Raw genomic sequence first — 19560 nt, forward strand, 5'->3', positions numbered from 1 at the left:
ATGGCTTCAATTCCTTTTCATATTTCAACAACTCACTCATAATCAGAAAATATTTGAGCTACTTGTCTAATATTGCAGATTCAGAATCAATGACATGATGAGAAATAAAATTCCAGGTTTTTATTCTTATTAGTTTCTGAGATATTGTTGTTCAAACTGATTTAAATGTGCTGAAAGTGGGTCGACAGGCAATTTTTAAAAATCTTTATCTTGGAAAGTATTTAATATATGAAGCTAAAATTTCACAAATGGTGTTTTAACCCTCCTGCTGTCTTCATTTATGGGCACCAAAAAATATTGTTTCCTTGACTGGAAAAAATTCAAAAATTCTGCAAAAAAATTCCCAAAATTTCTGAAAGTTTGCAAAAACCTTCAGGAAGAAAATTCCAATAATTCCTTAAAAGATTCCCTTAAAAGTTTTATTTTTAAAAAATCCCCCAAATTTGGCAAAACAATTCTTGTAAGTACTTTCAAAAATGAGTAAAAATCTTTCAAAAAAATCCTCAAAATATCTAAAGTGATTCCATATATATCAGTAAATTTTTTTGATTCACAAAAACATCAACCACAATCCAGCAAAATTCACTGGATTTTGGTTGATTTTTTTTTGTGAATGTTTTTAAGAAACATATATAACATTTCTTTTTTTCCCACTAAAAAATGTGCAAAGATTTCCCAAAAATGTTGAAAATGTGGACATCAGAAGTTTCACTGTGAAAATATTTTTTTCCCCCCAACATTTTCAAACTTTAAAATGGGCCAGTTTTGACCCGCAGGACGACACGAGGGTTAATTATCCATAGTTTATGATTTTAAAAAAAAGTTTCAAGCAAATCAGAGATGATGGAGCAGAAGAAACCTGACGACTTGAGATGGAATAAAACCCCAAACTGGGTCAGCTTCTCGCTGGATTAGCGACTGAATTCAACCTGTTTATGCCTCTTAAATGCTTCCTAAATGAACGGAAGATTAAAAACTGCATCTGCATTTATGATAATGTTGAAATTGTGTGGAATTGTTGAAGTCTGTTTCACTTTTGGTGACTCCAGACAAGCAGCGGTTGTTTCCAGTCACAGTAACAGTGTTTTATTGTCCAGCTTGTACCAGTAACTGTCCTGAACGTCACCGATAACAATAAACGGTCTGGATGTCCTCACATGAAGCTGAATCCTTCATCACATCTGTATTAGAGGAGCTCGTTACCGGATCGTCATGGTTACTATCAGAGTCCGGCTCAGCCCCAAGCAGGCCTCCTCCATTTGTATATTTACTCAGAGCTTTTGTTGTTTTAACGGCTGAACCAAACCAGTGATAAAACCCTCTGACAGAGACTCTTTATTCTCCTGTCTGTCTGTCTGTCTGTCTGTCTGTCTGTCTGTCTGTCTGTCTGTCTGTCTGTCTGTCTGTCTGTCTGTCTGTCTGTCTGTCTGTCTGTCTGTCTGTCTGTCTGGCAGAGAATAAAGCAGTCCTGCTTCTGGTGCTGTTGAGGACAAACCTTCTGCTCGGTGTCCTCAAACTGCCTCTCTGTGTTTGTGTGTCCGAACACAGCGGGATTTAAAGTGTTTTCATGCCGTGCACAACTAGGATTAAATAAAGTGGAGTCACCAAACAGGTGCATGAAAACTGACAAATGTCTACATTCCTGCACGAAAACTCACGAGAAAATGCGTCTTTAAGTACGACTGAGTAGAGCTTTTAAATATATTGTATTAAATATATTTAATTTCATTTGCATTTGGTCTGTATGCATACAGTTATTAATCAGATATGAGTTTTAGAGCACGTTTTGTTTATGCATGTGGATGCAAAACAAAAAAAAGGGTGATTTAATGGCACAAACAGCTTTGGAACTTATTATTATTCAACTTAGATCACAGTTTTTTGCAGTTCCTGGTGGATTCATTCTGTTTTCTTCTCTTTTATTGACTTTAAGCCGGTTATAAATGACTCTGTCGCTATATTTCTATTCATTAAAGATGTCCGTCTTCTCATAATTTCTTGATTCTCTTTGTTTAGACGTTGTCGAGTGATAATTGAATCGGATTTTCTGTTAAATTTCCAGTTTTTTCAACCAACTATGGTGAATTTTGACATTTTTACAGTTTCAAAACATCACATTTGTATACAGAATTGATTGCTGTCATGAACTGCTAAAAATAAAGTGTGTTTCATTACTATTAGGGACAGAACAAACGTACTGTATCATAAAAATGTAGAAAATGAAAAAAACACGACTATTAATAAAAATCCTGATGCTACCAAATAGATTTTATGTGTTTGAAGGAATGAAAAATCTAAAACTTTGAGTATTTTTGCACATTTTCTTGTATTTTTTAGTTTTCCTGCTAGAGCTTAAAGTTGAGCTGATAAAAGTGTAGATTCAAACTGCAGTGGAAGTTAAGAAGCTAAAACACTCACACTGGGAGTCTGGTGAAGTTGCCTCCTGGATAATAAAGGTAGCAGGATGGAAACTCCGTCACCCCCAGTTTGGTCACCAGACCCGCCTCGGTGTTCAGAACCCGTCGTACTGCGACGTTCTCAAACTGCAGCAGGTCCAGAGTCACCTGAAGAAACACCACACGGAAAAAATGGAACAAGATTTACTGTATTTATTATAGTTCAACATGCAGGCATTTTAATAAGTTCACGTGTGTCAGTAATATCCAGATAGCTGCCATTTAAAGACGACAAACAGAAGACTTTATCTGGTCACACGGTGGTTCAAAAATCATCCATAACGCTGGTGATTTTGTTGAAAACACATTTCTTCTGATGTTCAGACATAAATAACAACTAGAGGAAAAACTCAGAGATCTGAACTATGAAGCAGGATTTGGGTTTATTGAGGTAACTTCAGGTTACTTTTTTACTGCATCACATCTCCATAAGAACTTCTGCTGAACATCTAACCAGCTCTGGAGCAGATTATGTTCCAGATAATAGATCATCCATCCATCATCTATACATCTGTGAGTCAAACTTGACCCGTTTTAAAGTTTGAAAATGTGGAAAAAAATCTGTATTTTCACAGTGAAACTTCTGATGTCCACATTTTTAACATTTTTGGGAAATTTTTGAACATTTTTTGGTGGAAAAGAAGAAATGTTAAAAATATTTAAGAACATTCACCAAAAAAATCAACCAAAATCCAGCGAATTTCGCTGGATTTTGGTTGATTTTTATGGGAATGTTGTTAAAGAAAATATTAGAAGTTTTACTGATATATATGTAATCATTTTAGACATTTTTTGAATTTTTTTGGAAGATTTTTACTCATTTTTTGAAAATATTTACAAGAATTTTCTTGCCAAATTTGGCAGATATTTAAAAAAAAAAAAAAAACTTTTAAGGGAAACTTTTAAGGAATTATTGGAATTTTCTCCCTGAAGGTTTTGCAAATTTTCAGAAATTTGGAGATTTTTTTTGCTGATTTTGCCCGACAGGTCACCAGTCTATCACAGGGCTCCATATAGAGACAAATAATCACATTCACACCTATGGATTTAGAGTAACTAATTAACGTCGGTATGTTTTTGGACTGTGGGAGGAAGACGGAGAACCCAGAGAAAACTCAGGCATGTACAGAAAGAACATGGAAACTCCGTGCAGAAAGATCCCAGGAAGGTGAAGATGCAAACCAGGGATCTTCTAGCTGCAAGGTGATCAACATATGAAAATACTTCCTACTGACCAATCACTTGTCTTATTATCATTCCTGGGAGATCCTGCAGAGCTCAGACAGTTGGAGGGAAAGGTGAGAGTTTGTCGAGCTGCAAGCAATTTGTTCTATCTGCTTTTGTAGTGTGATATAATCCTAAAACAGAAACTGGTGAATAAAGTAAAGTCTTATCGCCTGATTATTGACGTAACAAGATCTGCAGTACGTCTCCTAATAAGTTCAAATTCTGTTCTAATATTTGTTCTTTACTTGCTCCAAAAACCGTTCAACTCTGCCACGTCTGCAGGTTAAAATAATGGATAAAAAGTGTTTTAAATGGTATAAAAATGAGAATAAATGTGAGATCAATGAATGAATCCTCCAGATCAGCATGAAAATAGTTTTATTTTTATTATTTCATTATATATTCTTTGCATAATTTGTCTGTTTTTTGTGAGTAGCATGAAGGGACTACATCTATAATGTCGTTAAACAAGCTTGTGACGTATGACGATAAACTGAATCTTATGATAAGAAACCTACACCTAAGCAACTCATACACCTGCAGTTGTGTTGATTTTACCCTGAATTATAGTTTTAAACTCCTCAGAATAAAGTTTGTTCTTCTATGTGCATGTAGAACTGTTTACGAGTTGATAACCAGCTTCATGCAACATAAATTTAGGGAAGCCAGACAGTAAAACAAATCCAAGATAAAGTGAATTTGCTTCGTAGTTCAGACTCCTGCTGGATGGAAATGTGGGTCTTTACCTCTCGGCCGATGTAGGATTTAGCATCTTCAAAGATCAGAGCCAGATGTTGGACGTTGTTGGTCTCAAAGAAGATGTCGATCTCTGCTTGGCTGGAGAGAAAAGAGCAGGAAAAAAAGATTTCAGATCTGATTTTCAGGTAAAGAAATTCCAAACATCACCTACAAATAAAGAAATTGATTTAGGAGAGATTTAGCTGCATCATTAAAAAGGAAATATAATTCAGTGCATATATTTCATACTTAAATAAAAAATTCTAAATCAGCAAGTCTTTATTTAATTAGGAGAAGTTGTGGTTGCTTTAGGTGCCTTCTGTTCCTGCACAAGACTTCATCCAAAAACCCCACAAATGCAAAACATTAAACCAAAATACGTCGTCCAGCCAAACATACTCTTCTGGTCGGGTAAAATAAAGAGCTGCAAGTAGCTCTGACGCAAGAACGAAAGTTCAAATCAAGAACAAGAAAATGAGAATAAGCAGAAGAGGAAGAAAAAGGCGCAAAAGGTACTTTCCCCTTTTTAGTGGAAAAAGAGAAATAAACTGAACTTCCTGTTTAGTTTTCCTGTTGAACCATGAGAATCATCCAGTGCTTGAGTCTGCATATGAGCAGAGTAGTTCTAATAATCATAACAAACAAGTTTTTACAGTTTTTCTAATTGTATTTTCTAATTTCCAGCCTGCAAAGTTTGATTAAATAAACTGAGCAGTCATTGTGTGATTACTGTTGAATGGTTGAATGATTCAGTCACTAATAAATATCTGTAGAAATTCATTCAGCAGCCCGAGATGAGGAGAGATGAAGTCATGCAACCTTACAGGAAAGTAAGTTTCTGTGGCTGCAAATTAATAAAAGAGAAAACAGATGAAATACTGCAGAAGTGCATTAAAAAATAGAACCAATACTCCTTTAGGATTACAAAAGGGCAGATTATAATGCTGAAAATACTTCCGTAACACGTCTTTGTTAATATAAAGCAATCATATGTCGGTTCCGATATGAGTGAATTAGCTAAAAGAGAGGCTATAAATGAATTTGAGAAGCTAACGGTGTGTGTGTTAGTACCTGGTGGGCTCCAGCGGGGGGCAGGCAGGAGGCCACGCCTCCACATGACTCTCCAGTTTATCGATGATCTTGTGACGGAGACTTCGAACGTCGCGGGAAAAATCTAGAATCAAAAAGGGGATTATATTTTCCTGTATGTTCACAAGTTGGATTAATTTACAAAAAAGAAATCCACGACTTCCTGGAGCACATATACAAACAAATCAAAGGGAAACTTCGCTGTTAGACAGACGGGTGACAGATTAAAGGAAAATACTAGAAAGTGTTCTCCACTGGATGCAAAATCACTAAAATGTCAAATAATTTCAAATTGTCTCACCTCTCAACGGCTGCATGAATTCTAAGCTGAACAGTACAAGGTTTCCTCTATTTTTTATTTTCATTAATATAATTTTTTAGCATTTTTTATTCATTATTTTATTGTTCATTTTATTCTCTTTTATTCTTTATTTATTTATTTATATTTAGATTATTTATTTACTATTATTATTGTTGTTTTTAGCATTCTGTTTATGGATTTACCCTCTATTTTCATTTATTCCACATGTTCTCATTCCATATTTAGATGTGACATTTGATTATTTTAATCTGTGTTAGGGTTGTATTGATTCATTTTAAATTCATTTTGATTTATTTCTGATTATGCTTTGCTCTATTTTTACACTTCGGCCTCTCAGTTCTCCTTCTGTTTGCACTGACCGAGCTTCTGTTGTTCACTGGTGTTCCGGAGTTTCCCCTTTTTATTTTTTGCCCTGTCTGTAATGCACTATGTAAACTCTGTTTTTAAAAAAGGTGATATATACATAAAGTTTATTATTAGTGGTATGAGAGAATATAATATATATAAAGACTATATTGATAATTCAGGCCCCAAAGTATAAACTCAATGCAACAAAAGTGAATCCACCTGTGATCACTGGAGCTAAACTGATTCCCGATCAGCCTAACTGCATAAACCTGGTTCTAAAATGAGCTGTGAACAGCAGAACGATCTGGATTATGGGCTGCTGTCTCTGTCTGCATCATGGCTCCATATGGAACATGGATTGATGGAGGAAATTAAAAGTCTGTCACTGAGACTTCACAAAGATGGAAAAGTTTACAGGAAGATCAACTAAAACTCAGTGAAACACAGCAGTTTAGAAGGAGTGACAGGACCACAGATCACGGCTGCAGTGGTCGTCATATTAACCCTCGTGTCGTCCTGCAGGTCAAAACTGACCCGTTTTAAAGTTTGAAAATGTGGAAAAAAATAGATTTTCACAGTGAAACTTCTGATGTCCACATTTTCAACATTTTTGGGGAATCTTTGCACATTTTTTGGTGGAAAAAAAGAAATGTTAAAAATGTTTCTTAAGAACATTCACAAAAAAATCAACCAAAATCCAGTGAAATTCACTGGATTTTGGTTGATTTTTTTTTGTAAATGTTCTTAAAGAAAATATTAGAAGTTTTACTGAGATATATGGAATCACTTTAGATATTTTTAGGATTTTTTTGGAAGATTTTTACTCATTTTTTGAAAATATTTACAAGAATTTTCTTGCCAAATTTGGGGGATTTAAAAAAAAAACTTTTAAGGGGAACTTTTAAGGAATTATTGGAATTTTCTTCCTGAAGGTTTTGCAAATTTTCAGAAATTTGGGGTATTTTTTTGCTGAATTTCTGGATTAAAAAAAAAATCCTTAAAAGTTTTATTTATTTATTTTTTTAAAAATCCCCCAAATTTGGCAAGAAAATGAGTAAAAATCTTCCAAGAAAATTCTATCACCAGAACACAACGCAGACTAGTAGGACGACAGGTGTTCCTCCGTTTCTAAGACATTAAGAGCCAGAAACGCCCGTTACATAAGGCACAAAATCACACTAGACATGAACAAACTGAAAATAATGACACAGACAAGTATGTGTCTGGACTTGAATCCAACAGAACACAAACCCCCCCAGGTGAAAGAAATAGTCTGTGGAGGAAATATCAGCAGAAACCAGGTTTCATCCACGGCGAGAAGGGTTGAGTCTGTGTTTAAAAATACAGATAGATACATAAAGTATGCAAAAAATACAACATTTGAATCTTAGTAGTGATTTTTGATGCACTGAGTTCTTTCTTTGATGCCTGTATTTTAAGTATAGTGAATCTAAACTGTTATTTTCTAATATTACACAACGCAAATATCTGCGATTCAAGTATTTATTTTATCATTTATTTAATCATTTGACTCACTGTCACGCTGCCATGTGGTTGCACAACACCTTACCAAGATGTTTTATGAGGGTTTTTCCTTTAATTTGTCACCTATATACACCGATCAGCCACGACATTAAAACCACCTGCACCTGCTGCCAAAACAGCTCTGGTCATTGCTACATAAACATGGGACCTATTCCATGGGAATTATGTTTTTTTGTACGACAGTCTGGTACAGATTTGACCTTCCTAAGCTCACTGGTTTTTGATCTGGACCTGGTCTAACGTTGTCCAGATGCAATAAAAAGCGCTAAAATCTCCATGTTTTTACATTCTAACACAAAACATAATGGTTTTCCGCATCAAAAAATATGTTTTATAGAGTATTTAGCTTTTGCAAAACAATCTATTCAAGATTTGACGCTCCTAAACCTGGTCTAATGTGGTCCAGATGCAAAAAAGCACTAAAATCTCCATGTTTTCACATTCTAACACAAAAAATAATGATTTTCCAAATCAAAAATTATATTTTATAGCATTTGTAGCCTTTGTACGAGAATCTATTCCAGATTTGACCCACCTAAGCTGATTGCTTTTTGAGCTAGACCTGGTCTAACTTGGTCCAGATGCAATAAAAAGCACTAAAATCTCCATGTTTCTACATTTTGACACATAAAATAATGGTTTTCCATTTCAAAAATTATGCTTTGCAGAGTTCTAATCTTGTACAACAATCTCTGACAGAACTGACCCACTTAAGCTCATTGACTTTTGATCTGGACCTCGTTTAATGTGGTCCAGATGCCAAAAAACGCACTAAAATCTCCATGTTTTTACATTCTAACACGTAAAATAATGGATTGCCATATCAAAAATTATGTTTTATAGAGTCTTTAGCTTTTTACCACAATCTATCCCAGATCTGACCCACCTAAGCTCACTGGTTTTTGACCTGCACCTGGGAAAAGTGGCCCAGATGGAAACAAAACAAAAAATAAACCTGCAAAATTTCCATTTCTTTGCATTTTCACAAATAGAAATAACAGTTTCACAAAACAGAAACTGTAGGTTAAATCATCTTCAGTCTCTGCATGACAGTCTAGTCCAGAGTCTAGTTCATTCACTTTCACCTGTCTGTGGTTTTAATGTTGTGGCCGATTGCTGGATGTGATTAATGACTAAATCTCTAAATTAGACCAGTTTGATGATAAACTACACATCTGACTAATAATCGGTGCACACATTCCTACTTCAACATGACTTCTGTTGAAACTTCACATCTCTTTGGAAGCTAATGTAAGGTGTAAATAAACCAGTTGCTGCAGTGGGTGGTAACGTTACCTTTAAAAGCCAGTCCTGCAGAGTCAGCCTTGGAGTACGCGTGGAAGAACTGTGAAGTGAAAGGAAAGAGGGAGGTTTAGGTGAGGAAGGGAGAGGAGATCAGATTGGATGGGCCTCACACGACCATGAGAGAAGGTTGTGTAATGTCTGGTGGGGGAGAAGCCTTGACCTCCGAATCCTTCCTGGTTGAAATGAGTCGCAGATGTTAAAGCTCCATTGTGGGCTCAAACAGAAGGAGCTCTTTGTTTCTCTGGGTGACCGGGACCAGAGGCTCCAGCGCTCAGAGCTGCTGAATAATCAGAGACGCTGCAAATTCTAATGCAGATGTTTGAACTGGGAGCGATTCTGCAGTTGATGCTGCTGATTCTGCAAAAGTTAAGTCCTCTGGGAGCGCGCTAACTGCATGGAGAGGATCTAACCCAATCTGTCAAACGTACATTAGCATTCAGGGCATCAGAAGTCACAAAATTACACTGCATTCTGGTGATACAAGGACAACTGCAACTTTTTCACTCCATAATAAGCATTTTGCAAACTCAATCCAACAAGTTATGAAGTTTTTAAGTGGTAAACTCCAGAAAATAAATAAAAAGTGTCAATGTGATATTATTAACACCTTAAGAAAGATCAAATACGCAAAAATCAAACTAAAACCATGGCTGCAAGTGTGCAAAATAGGTCGGTTGTTCTTGCAAACATTCCTAATTTTATAGCTGGTTGAGAAATACACGGCAGAAACATGGAACCTCATGGGAATAGAAACGGCATGCATGTTAATGTGCTGCTGCAAAATAGTGACCGCTGCATGGCAGAAATGTGGTGGTGGAGCTGTTTCTGATTTATTCTCTTATGCAAATGATGGAAAACAGGATAAAAAAAGGTCAAAAAAAGAGTAGTTTGATTCAGGAACTTTTTTGATTGAGCTCATTAAGTTGGGTCAACAACTAGAGAATATCCCAATTATTCCAATTAATACGTATTAAAGTGCCTCATTTTGTTCAAAAAACAGCCCAAACACAAGAAATATTCAGCTTAGTTTCATAGGAGACCTTGACATCTGAAGAGCTGGAACCAGTAAACATGATTTAAACTATGAATTGATTATTAAAATTAGTGCAGATTAATTTTCTGTCCATCAACAAACCAATTATTTTAGTTTCATACACAACGACACAGAACAAAAGCTGCCGCCTGTTCTTTATCTTTCTTCTTTTTCAGATTTACATGTTTAATTCGTCTTTCGCAGAGACCGTTATTAGAAACATATTTGAATAATTAATGGTAACACAGAGTGATGTTCATCTGGGCTCTGTGCCTCTGGCTTTAAAACCTCACATTATTAAACTGCTACTTAAAATATCTGATATTGATCCGCATATTCTGAAGATTTATAGACCAATTTCCAATCTTCCTTTTATGTTGAAATTACTTTAAAGGGCAGCAGCTGATCAACTTTCTGCCTACTTATCAAACAACAGTCTTTTTGATTGATATCGGTCTGGCGTAGAGTCACATTCTAATGAAACTACCTGGACCAGAGCAGTCAATGATCTGCTCATTTCTATTGATTTATTTTACATTTGCAGAAGTGTACTGGATCCAACCAACAGCGTTGTCATGGTTTCATTCATATTCATCAAACAGAATTCGATAAGTTAAAATAATATGAAGTACAAAAAGTAAAGTTTGGTGTCCCACAGGGATCAATTACTGATCCTGTTCTTCATTTCGTATCTCTATGGCTCCCCTTGGTGAGATCAATTGTAAACATGTTGTTAGTATTCACTGCTATGCTGATGACACACACCTATATATATGTACCTGTACAGTCAAATGACCTCTTTCAAATCCAACTTTTTGATGTTAAACGCTGACAAATCTGAGCTGCAAAACAAGTCAAATATGAGCATTTTTGTACAAATTCGACTGCTAAAGCTAGTGTAGGCAGTTCTTTCTGCATCATTGGACGAAAATTTCATCAGTTTGGTGTAATCTACGTGATCACAGAGGAAGTTACAGTTCTACAGCTTCTCTCTGCTGCTTTTTCAGACATCAGGAAATCTATCCAAAGGGAGATTGGAGCCAATCACAAATCTTTTAAGAGAGAGGGTATCCTTTCTATTGGATGCTCTACAAAAACAAACACATGTTCCATCAAATGGTGAACAAGAAAAGCACTCAGAGCGCAGTACTCTGCCAAGGCTGCTCAGTTGACATATCATATCCAACGGATGAAATCTTTAATAAAAAATGACCTTGCGCTGAGCACAGGCGTGTGTTATGCATGTGCATGTTATGTATGGATACTGAATTGCATGTAAATTACTCTTAAAGGCCTGTTGATCAGTTCATCACTTGTGGCATAGCCTTTGTTTTGCTAGTGTTAAAATAACCGTTGCCTCCATGCTTTTATTTTGAAGGCGTATTTTTAATGTTACAAGCTTTTATTTTGTCACCATTCCAGCGGCACAGGAAGTGTTTATCTAAGAAGTGGTTTCTTGACATGATGAAGACGCTGCTGAAAAGTCTGAAAATTCACCTAAAGATGAAAGAAAACGGTTCCACGCTGTTGCTGTCTAGCAAACTGACACTGACACAGTGTTCACTTGTTGTCATGGTTACAGCGACACCATGCCGTCAGCTATATTTCGCAATTTGAAATCCTTAACTAATTCGTGGATCCAGACTATAATCTGCGTCACTGTGAAAATCTAATCACCTGGTCCTTGTGTCATTTCTGACCTTCCCTGAAAATTTCATCTAAATCCGTTGGTCCGTTTTTGAGTAATGTTGCGCACAGACAGACAGACGGATTCACAGACAAACGTACGCCGATCGTCACATTACGCCGCTGTTCCTTGGCAGAGTAATGAGTGTCTGAATCATTGGTGGAAAATCCTGCAAAAATTGTTTATTTTCCAGCACTGGTATATACAGTCTAAACTGCAAAGCAAACCAATCTAAGTGCAGGTTGCTTATTTAAAATAGAGTTTGAAAGAGATTTTCACAATAAAAAGGACAAAAATGTACTCATAAAACTACAGCAATGTCAAGTAATTACAACAACATATTGTGAACTTACTTCTTTTCCTGGACAGTTAACTGCTAATTTAACTGCCATAAAATTTCAGTAAGTTATAGTGGTTGGTTAGGCTGCGCAGATTCATAAGGCAAGCTAGCAATGAGTGGTTCAGTTGAGTCTTGGTAATAGTTCAGCTCTTTACTAACTGCAGGGAAAAGGTTCATATTTACAATGAAGCTTGGGTTTTATGCTGTTGTTTTGAACTAGTTTTTTCCCTATCCCAGCTTTAAAGGTTCCCTTTTTAAAGAAGAGGAAATCCAGGACTTTTTTCCTGTAAACATGTCCACATGGTGTTTTGCCAGAACAAGCTTAGATTTGGTTATTTTCCCTACCAGAACATTAAGTCGTATGTCATTAAGGGGTCATTAGAAAACTGAAAATCTGATGACTCTCTGTTTTTACAATTTCTAAATGGTGTAGATTTTAAAAAAATATAACAGGACTTTCAAATCCACTGGTGGATTTTGGCCTTGGGAGGGTTAACTAAGGTAAAATGTTTGATAGAAGTTTCCTCATTTACAGTTAGATTTCGGACAGTAGCGTGCTAGCAATGGTAGCTCATGAAGGTTATGTTTACAGAGAGTACAATTAGCCTTTATAGCTCCATGCCATCTCTCATTCAGCATTACTGTCATCTGTGTTTGAAAAATGTGCGGCAGCTGCTGTAAAATAAAACATATACATTCTGTACGTATACATATATATGTTCAAAAGTTTGGACTCATTTAGAAATGTGCTTATTTTTGAAAGAAAAGCATTTTTTTTTCAGTGAATATGACATTAACCCTCCTGCTGTTTTCATTTACGGGCAACAAAAAGTATAGTTTCATTGTCTGAAAAAAATCAAAAAAAAAATCTGCAAAAAAATCCCCCAAATTTCTGAAAATTGGCAAAACCTTCAGAAGGAAATTCCACTAATTCAATAAAGTTTCCTTTAAAAGTTTTATTTAAAAAAGCAACCATCACTCCTGTGTTCTAATGCTACATTGTGTTAGCTAATGCTGTTGAAAGGCTCATTATGATTAGAAAACCCTTGTGCAGTTATGTTAGCACATGGATAAAATGTGAATTTTCATGGAAAACATGGAATTGTCTTGGTATACAAATGACTGAGTGAAATAAGCAGCCACAAGTATGTCTGACTATCTCCACCTTAAAAGTGCAGATGATAACCCCAAAAACACAGATTCAGAGTTGTGAGGTTTCATATGTCACAAACGTACAGAACTAATCCTGACAGCTTGCAAGGTGAAGCTTTCTGTGTTTTTATTCATCTTCAGAATTGATTTCTGACCATGTACAGCCGAACTACTCCGAAGTACAACTTGTTTCTGTACAATGTAAAGTAGTTGTAGGTGAGCTGGTGTGCTCGAGTGGCGAGGTGAGTGGCAGCGACTACATCGATCCACGGATTTAGAAGCAGCAGGAGAGTGTCAGAACATTTAAAGGTGGGAAATTATTATATTTATGGTAAAAAAAAACCCTTCTAAATGTGTACTTTTGATACACAGACATGAATTTTAGGCGTTAAATCAACCACCAGAGAGGACCTTTAACTCTCAATGACATTCCAGCTTCATATTGTCACGACGCCATTTTTTCTTCTCAGCAATATACTAAGATGAGGTATTACATCACTGCATGACACTGGGACATGAATCTAAGCATCTGGACCTTCTTTATCCAATTTTCTCTCATCTAACTAGTCTGAGCTTGTTCTGAATGCTGACTCATGACAACAACTAAAATATTTCACTGTGTAACCTCAGTTCACCGGCTACAGGTGTGAGCTAGAGCTGGTTTTAAGGTTCCTCTTTTATCCTATAAGGCCTTGCAACACTTTATTTATCCGACTTAATAATGCCTTCTGAGCTGTTCTGATGGTGTTCATCCTTCTGCCTGCTGTGCTTTTTATCTTTAAATTCATGCTCAAAAATCTAAAAAAATAAGGCTGAAATGCATCTTTATTAACTTCATCACAACATTAACCCTCGTGTCGTCCTGTGGGTCAAAATTGATCCGTTTTAAAGTTTGAAAATGTGAAAAAAAAAATGTTTTCACAGTGAAACTTCTGATGTCCACATTTTCAACATTTTTGGGAAATTTTTGAACATTTTTCAGTGGAAAAAAAGAAATGTTAAAAATGTTTCTTAAAACCATTCACAAAAAAATCAACCAACATCCAGCGAATTTCGCTGATTTTGGCTGATTTTTTGTCAATGTTCTTAAAGAAAATATACAAAGTTTTACTGATACATATGTAATCACTTTAGATATTTTTAGGATTTTTTTGGAAGATTTTTACTCACTTTTTGAAAATATTTACAAGAATTTTCATGACAAATTTGTGTTTTGTTTTGTTTTTTTTTTTTTAAATAAAACATTTAAGGGAAACTTTTAAGGAATTATTGGAATTTTCTTCCTGAAGGTTTTGCACATTTTCAGAAATTTGGGGAATTTTATTGCTGAATTTTTGGATTTTTTTCAGACAAGGAAACAATTTTTTTTGTTAAACTTAGTCACCTTTGTAAACATGCCTTTAAAAGTTTTTTTTTAAATTAATTTAATGTACTTGCTGTGTGTTTTGCCCCATTAATTCTCTTTAACTGAATGCTACATGATGATTGTGCTTTTTCAAATGAATTTCCTTGATCTGCTTTCGTGAATAAATAAGTGACTTCATTACAGCAGGAAAGCTCTCAGTGCAGGTGACAGGTAATGCAGAGTTAGCTACCTTTATAGTGGGATACCCTCTGATCCGGTAGTTGGTGCAGACCTTCCTGTTGTCCTCGGCAGCGCAGTCTATGGCAGCCAGGTTCACAGCTGGCTTCCACTCTGAGGAACACACATCAAATAGAGCCACAGTAAATATTTAGTGTACTGTCTGCTGCCGTCTGTTGCCACCACGGGCCTGTATTGTCCTCCCACCATGTGTGTCAATACAGAGTTTCATCAGTCTCATCAAGGAACATACTGTATTTTCTATGGGTCAGTGAATGCATCTTTGTCATGTAGCATAAAGAGATTAATCACATCATGCAAAATACCTGTGCAGTGCTTCTATCAGGCTAATATCTGCACGTATTCCTAATATTTCCCTGTAAAATTCCGCTGCCTGCCAGCATTTGAAAGCCGGCCAAGCCGTCAGTGGCCATTGTTGACCGAGTGTGAGGAGCTGAAATACTCCGTGACTGGTGCCAGAAAGTGATCTGCTCAGTTTGCATTCATCTCCAGCTGCTTTTATCTTAGCGGGACCGTCATAAAATGCAAATACACAGAAGTTTGTGTATGTGGAGGCAGTAAAGTCTTTATGCAAGTGAAACAAAAGTGTCTGGTATGTCTGATGTCCTGGTTAATATGTAGAAATGACCAAATTACCCCTCCACATGTGTACATCTACAGGATTCTTTAAAAAAAAAAAGTGTTATAATTGGACTCTTAAAGATGAAGTAAGCAGTGTTTTTAGGCAACAATTCTATATAGCATGCTGTAATTTACGTTGTCTAAGGGGAAACAAGACTTCCTTTTTGCTCCTTTTTCAGGCCTTAGAAAATCTATCCAGTGACAGGAGAGTTTAGTCAGTTACAGCTTTTTCTAGACAGATGTCATTGTTTCTAATGGTTGTACGACAAATGCATGCGTGTTTCCGAAAAGCCTGATTTAACGGTGGAAAATCCTGCAGAAAACATTTATATTCTAGTATTACAGCTGCCAAAACTGCAAAGCAAACCAAATAAAGTATGTACTCTCAAACAGTCTAAAAGAGTCTGTCAATAAAAACAACATTTGGAATCTAGACTCTCATTAACACATTTTACACACCAGTTTTATGCAAAAAAAAGAAGAAATTATCTTGTTTTACAATCATCCTGGGAGCTATAATCCTCAAAATATAACATTTACGATGGAAATCAAATGATTTGGATGCATTAATAAGATTCCAGTCACAGTGTGGGGGTTTTACAAGTGGAAAACTGCATTATGTGACTTTAAAGGCTATTTCATCTAATAGAAACAACCAGATCGGTTATAATCCGGGTCACAGAGCAGGTAAAACATTGCAGAAACATTAGGATGATTGCAAAACAGATCATTTCTTCATGACTGTTTGGCAGCACCAGGCCTTCTGCCACCATCACAAAGTTTGCCCTTTCACTTCCATCCTAATTAATTTCTATTTTTCTCGCAGCTCTGTGATATTTCCACAGAAACAGTCCGGATGTAGGAGGATGGAAAGCACTCTTATTAGATCACATGCTCCAATTAACAGATAGAAACAGCAGCTTGGTGCTTCCACTGTTTCCATGCAGATAAATAACTCAGACTGTGTTCAATCTGAGAGAATTAAATGCAGATTTTTCCTTTAAAATGTTTAAAAACTTCTGTCTGGTTTACTTTATAATGCGGATAAATGCGTAAAAGTGAAACTTGTTCACAAAGTCTAAGAAGATTGTAGTTTAAAAGGGGATTTTTCTGGATGACTATTTTGAAAGAAAATATTAGTTAGGGGAAGCACGGTCCGCACCAACCTTTAATGTCTCTGGCCAGGCTCTTGTACACGGGAGAAAAGGCGATGCAGTGTCCGCACCACGACGCGTAAAACTCCACCACCATCGCAGCCGTGGAGTTGATCAACGCCGCCTCCACGTTCCCCGGAGAGAGCAGCAGGATCTGGTCGGAGGCGGTGTACAGTCCGGCCTCCGCAGCGGACGGAGCCAGCAGCAGCCACAGGCTCAGCCACACGGCGGATTCCGCGACCTTTCCGGGGCATGTTCGCTGAGAGAACCGAGACGTGGCACGGCCGCCGCGCCGCGCCATCTTCCCCTCCGAGCTGCTGTCGGTCGGTCGGTCGGTCGGTCGGAGCGCAACAGTCTCCAAAACTTCACTCAACTTTTTCCTGCCTCTCCGGTTTTGTCTCCAGCAGCCTTCATGGGTTCCTCCCCCTGCAGACCGAAGCGTCCTCCATCCAAACGCAGCGGCCACGACTCCCAGCTGCAGCTGAGATGGAAATATGAAGTGAAGGCGGTTTAAAGTGACGCCGCATTAATACAGGAAATAACCCCCAATAGCCTCTAATGTTAAAATGAGAGGAAAACATAATAAGGCATCAAAACAGTGACCATTACTGACATTAGACAAGTCTTCCTGGAGCTAATATATGAAAAATGATTATTCTTCAAAATGGTTTATTTCATTAAAAAATAAAACTGGTGTTATGTAAAGAAACCGGCATTTAACCCTCCTGTTGACCTCATTTACAGGCACCAAAAATATTGTTCCCTTGTCTGAAAAAAATTCTGCAAAAAAATCCTCAAATTTATAAAAATTAGCAAAATCTTCAGGAAGCAAATTTTAAAAATTCCTTAAAAATGTCCCTAAAAAGTTTTATTTCTTTTTTAAAAAAATCCCCAAATTTGGCAAGAAATAAAATAATAAATAAATAAAAATTGTAAATATTTTCAAAAAATGAAGAAAAATCTTCCAAAAAAATTCTAAAAATATCTAAAGTGATTCCATATATATCAGTAAAAGTTCTAATATTTTCTTTATAGAACATTCACAAAAAAGGGTAGATTTTTTTGTGAATGTTCTTAAAGAAACTTTTTTTAACATTTCTTTTTTTCCACCAAAAAATGTTCAAAAATTTCCCAAAAAATTGTTTTCACTATGAAAATATATTTTTTTCCCATATTTTCAAACTTTAAAACGGGTCAATTTGACCCGCAGGACAACAGGAGGGTTAAATGGTTAAAATCTTAAAATTAAATGTCAAGTAGCTTTGAGGATTGATGTTGGTTAAAGTTTTAATTCAGAGAAAGTAGAAAATAATATTAATATGTGTTATTTTTTATAGATTAAAAAAAAAAAACTTGGACAGTCTTGTCTTTAAGGTCCTGAATGTGAGTTTTTATTAACAGCACAAAAAATAAAAATGATCAGAATTAATGTTGTTGCCAACCAATTACATATCCCAGAATATGATAATCAAATAATAATAACAAAAACGTTTTAAAACAGATTTTAAAAACATCAGTAGTGTTGTGCAAACAAACTGGCATTTAAAGGGTTAAAATCTTTAAAATAAATGTGTCAGGTAGTTATTAGGAATGATGTTTCCTAATAATCTGACTCAGAGAAAGTATGAAATAATATTACTATGTATACTATTTTTTTTTTTCAACTTTGATATTTTGTCTTTAAGGTCCTGAAGGTTTTTTTTTAACTGGCACTGCACAAATAATAATAATAGTGCATCAGAATCAACGCTTCTGCTAACAGTTGACATATCATAGACTGTGATAAATGAAAATCACCAGTTATATGGAAAATGATTTATTTTTGATGTGTTTTTAATTAACAAACCGGCATTCAAAGGGTTAAAATCTTTAAATTTAATTAATATTACTTGTAATCAGGACTGGTGTTGGTTAAACATCTATATCAGAGGAAGCAGAAAATAATATTTATATGTACTATTTTCATAGATTAAAAAAAAGTTTTGTCTTTAAGGTCCTGAGTGTGTTTTTATTAATAGCATAAAAAAAATTTAATTAAAATTAAATTAAATTAAATTAAATGATGTATCAGAATCAATATTTTTATTATCAAGTACATATCCCAGAATGTGTGTTTTTTTTTTTTTTTTAAATGCAAACATTTTCCACTTATCATAGAAAAATGATTATTTTTAAACAGAGGTGTCATTTAAACAAACTGGCATTTAAAGGGTTAAAATCCAGAAAATGAATGAATGAAAGGCTGTTAGGGCTGATGGTGGTTCAAAGATAAAACTGAGAGAAAGAGGAAAATAATAACAATATTTAATTTTTAGTACTGTTAATCAGGCATTTCAGTCTTTATGGTCCTGTGTGAGCTTTTTTAAATTAAAAACAAATAAACGAACAAACAAAACAATGTACAAAAAAAATACAAAAATCGTCCTCAAAATCAGTGTTGTGGCAAATTTTTGGCATATCCCAGAACAATAAAAAGAAATATTTTGGACCTTATCTATTTATTAGCTAGTTTTATGTGTTTTTATTCATTTATTTTTATTGATTAAAAAAATGAATGAATATATTTAATATATTTATACATAATAAATATGTTGGTGAAAGAAAACGTAAGAGAGTTGAAAATAAAAGTAATATCTAATGGTTTTTTTTGTGGCAGTTTTTGTCAATAACAAGTGAGACTTTTTTATTTTAAAAAATCACTTTCTCTTCCACCCACATTATTGTTTTCCTCAACAGATGGAGTTCAGGTTAGTTTTAGAGTTTGTGAATCATTTAGAATTTTCTATATTTCTGCATAAATAGAATCTTAACCCTCCTGTTGTCCTCATTTACAGGCACCAAAACAATTGTTTCCTTGTCTGAAAAACATTAAAAAAATCTGCAAAAAAAATCCTCAAATTTCAGAAAATTTGCAAAACCTTCAAGAAGAAAATTCCAATA

The 19560-nt window shown here is 35.4% G+C and overlaps 1 protein-coding gene across 1 annotated transcript in view; it reads right to left on the minus strand.

Annotated features, from left to right (window-relative positions):
- Positions 1–17131, minus strand: part of qsox1 (quiescin Q6 sulfhydryl oxidase 1) — a gene marked incomplete at its 5' end in the record, with an annotated part of 72365 nt that extends 55234 nt beyond the window's left edge. The window contains 6 exons of the mRNA XM_023285855.3: positions 2419–2564; positions 4430–4520; positions 5493–5595; positions 9022–9070; positions 14838–14938; positions 16633–17131. Of these exons, the coding sequence (XP_023141623.2) occupies positions 2419–2564; positions 4430–4520; positions 5493–5595; positions 9022–9070; positions 14838–14938; positions 16633–17131 (989 nt within the window). The remainder of the gene's footprint in view (positions 1–2418; positions 2565–4429; positions 4521–5492; positions 5596–9021; positions 9071–14837; positions 14939–16632) is intronic.
- Positions 17132–19560: the final 2429 nt, after the last annotated feature.

The sequence above is a fragment of the Amphiprion ocellaris genome, chromosome 2 (assembly GCF_022539595.1).
Source record: "Amphiprion ocellaris isolate individual 3 ecotype Okinawa chromosome 2, ASM2253959v1, whole genome shotgun sequence".
In the NCBI taxonomy this organism is placed as follows: domain Eukaryota; kingdom Metazoa; phylum Chordata; class Actinopteri; family Pomacentridae; genus Amphiprion; species Amphiprion ocellaris.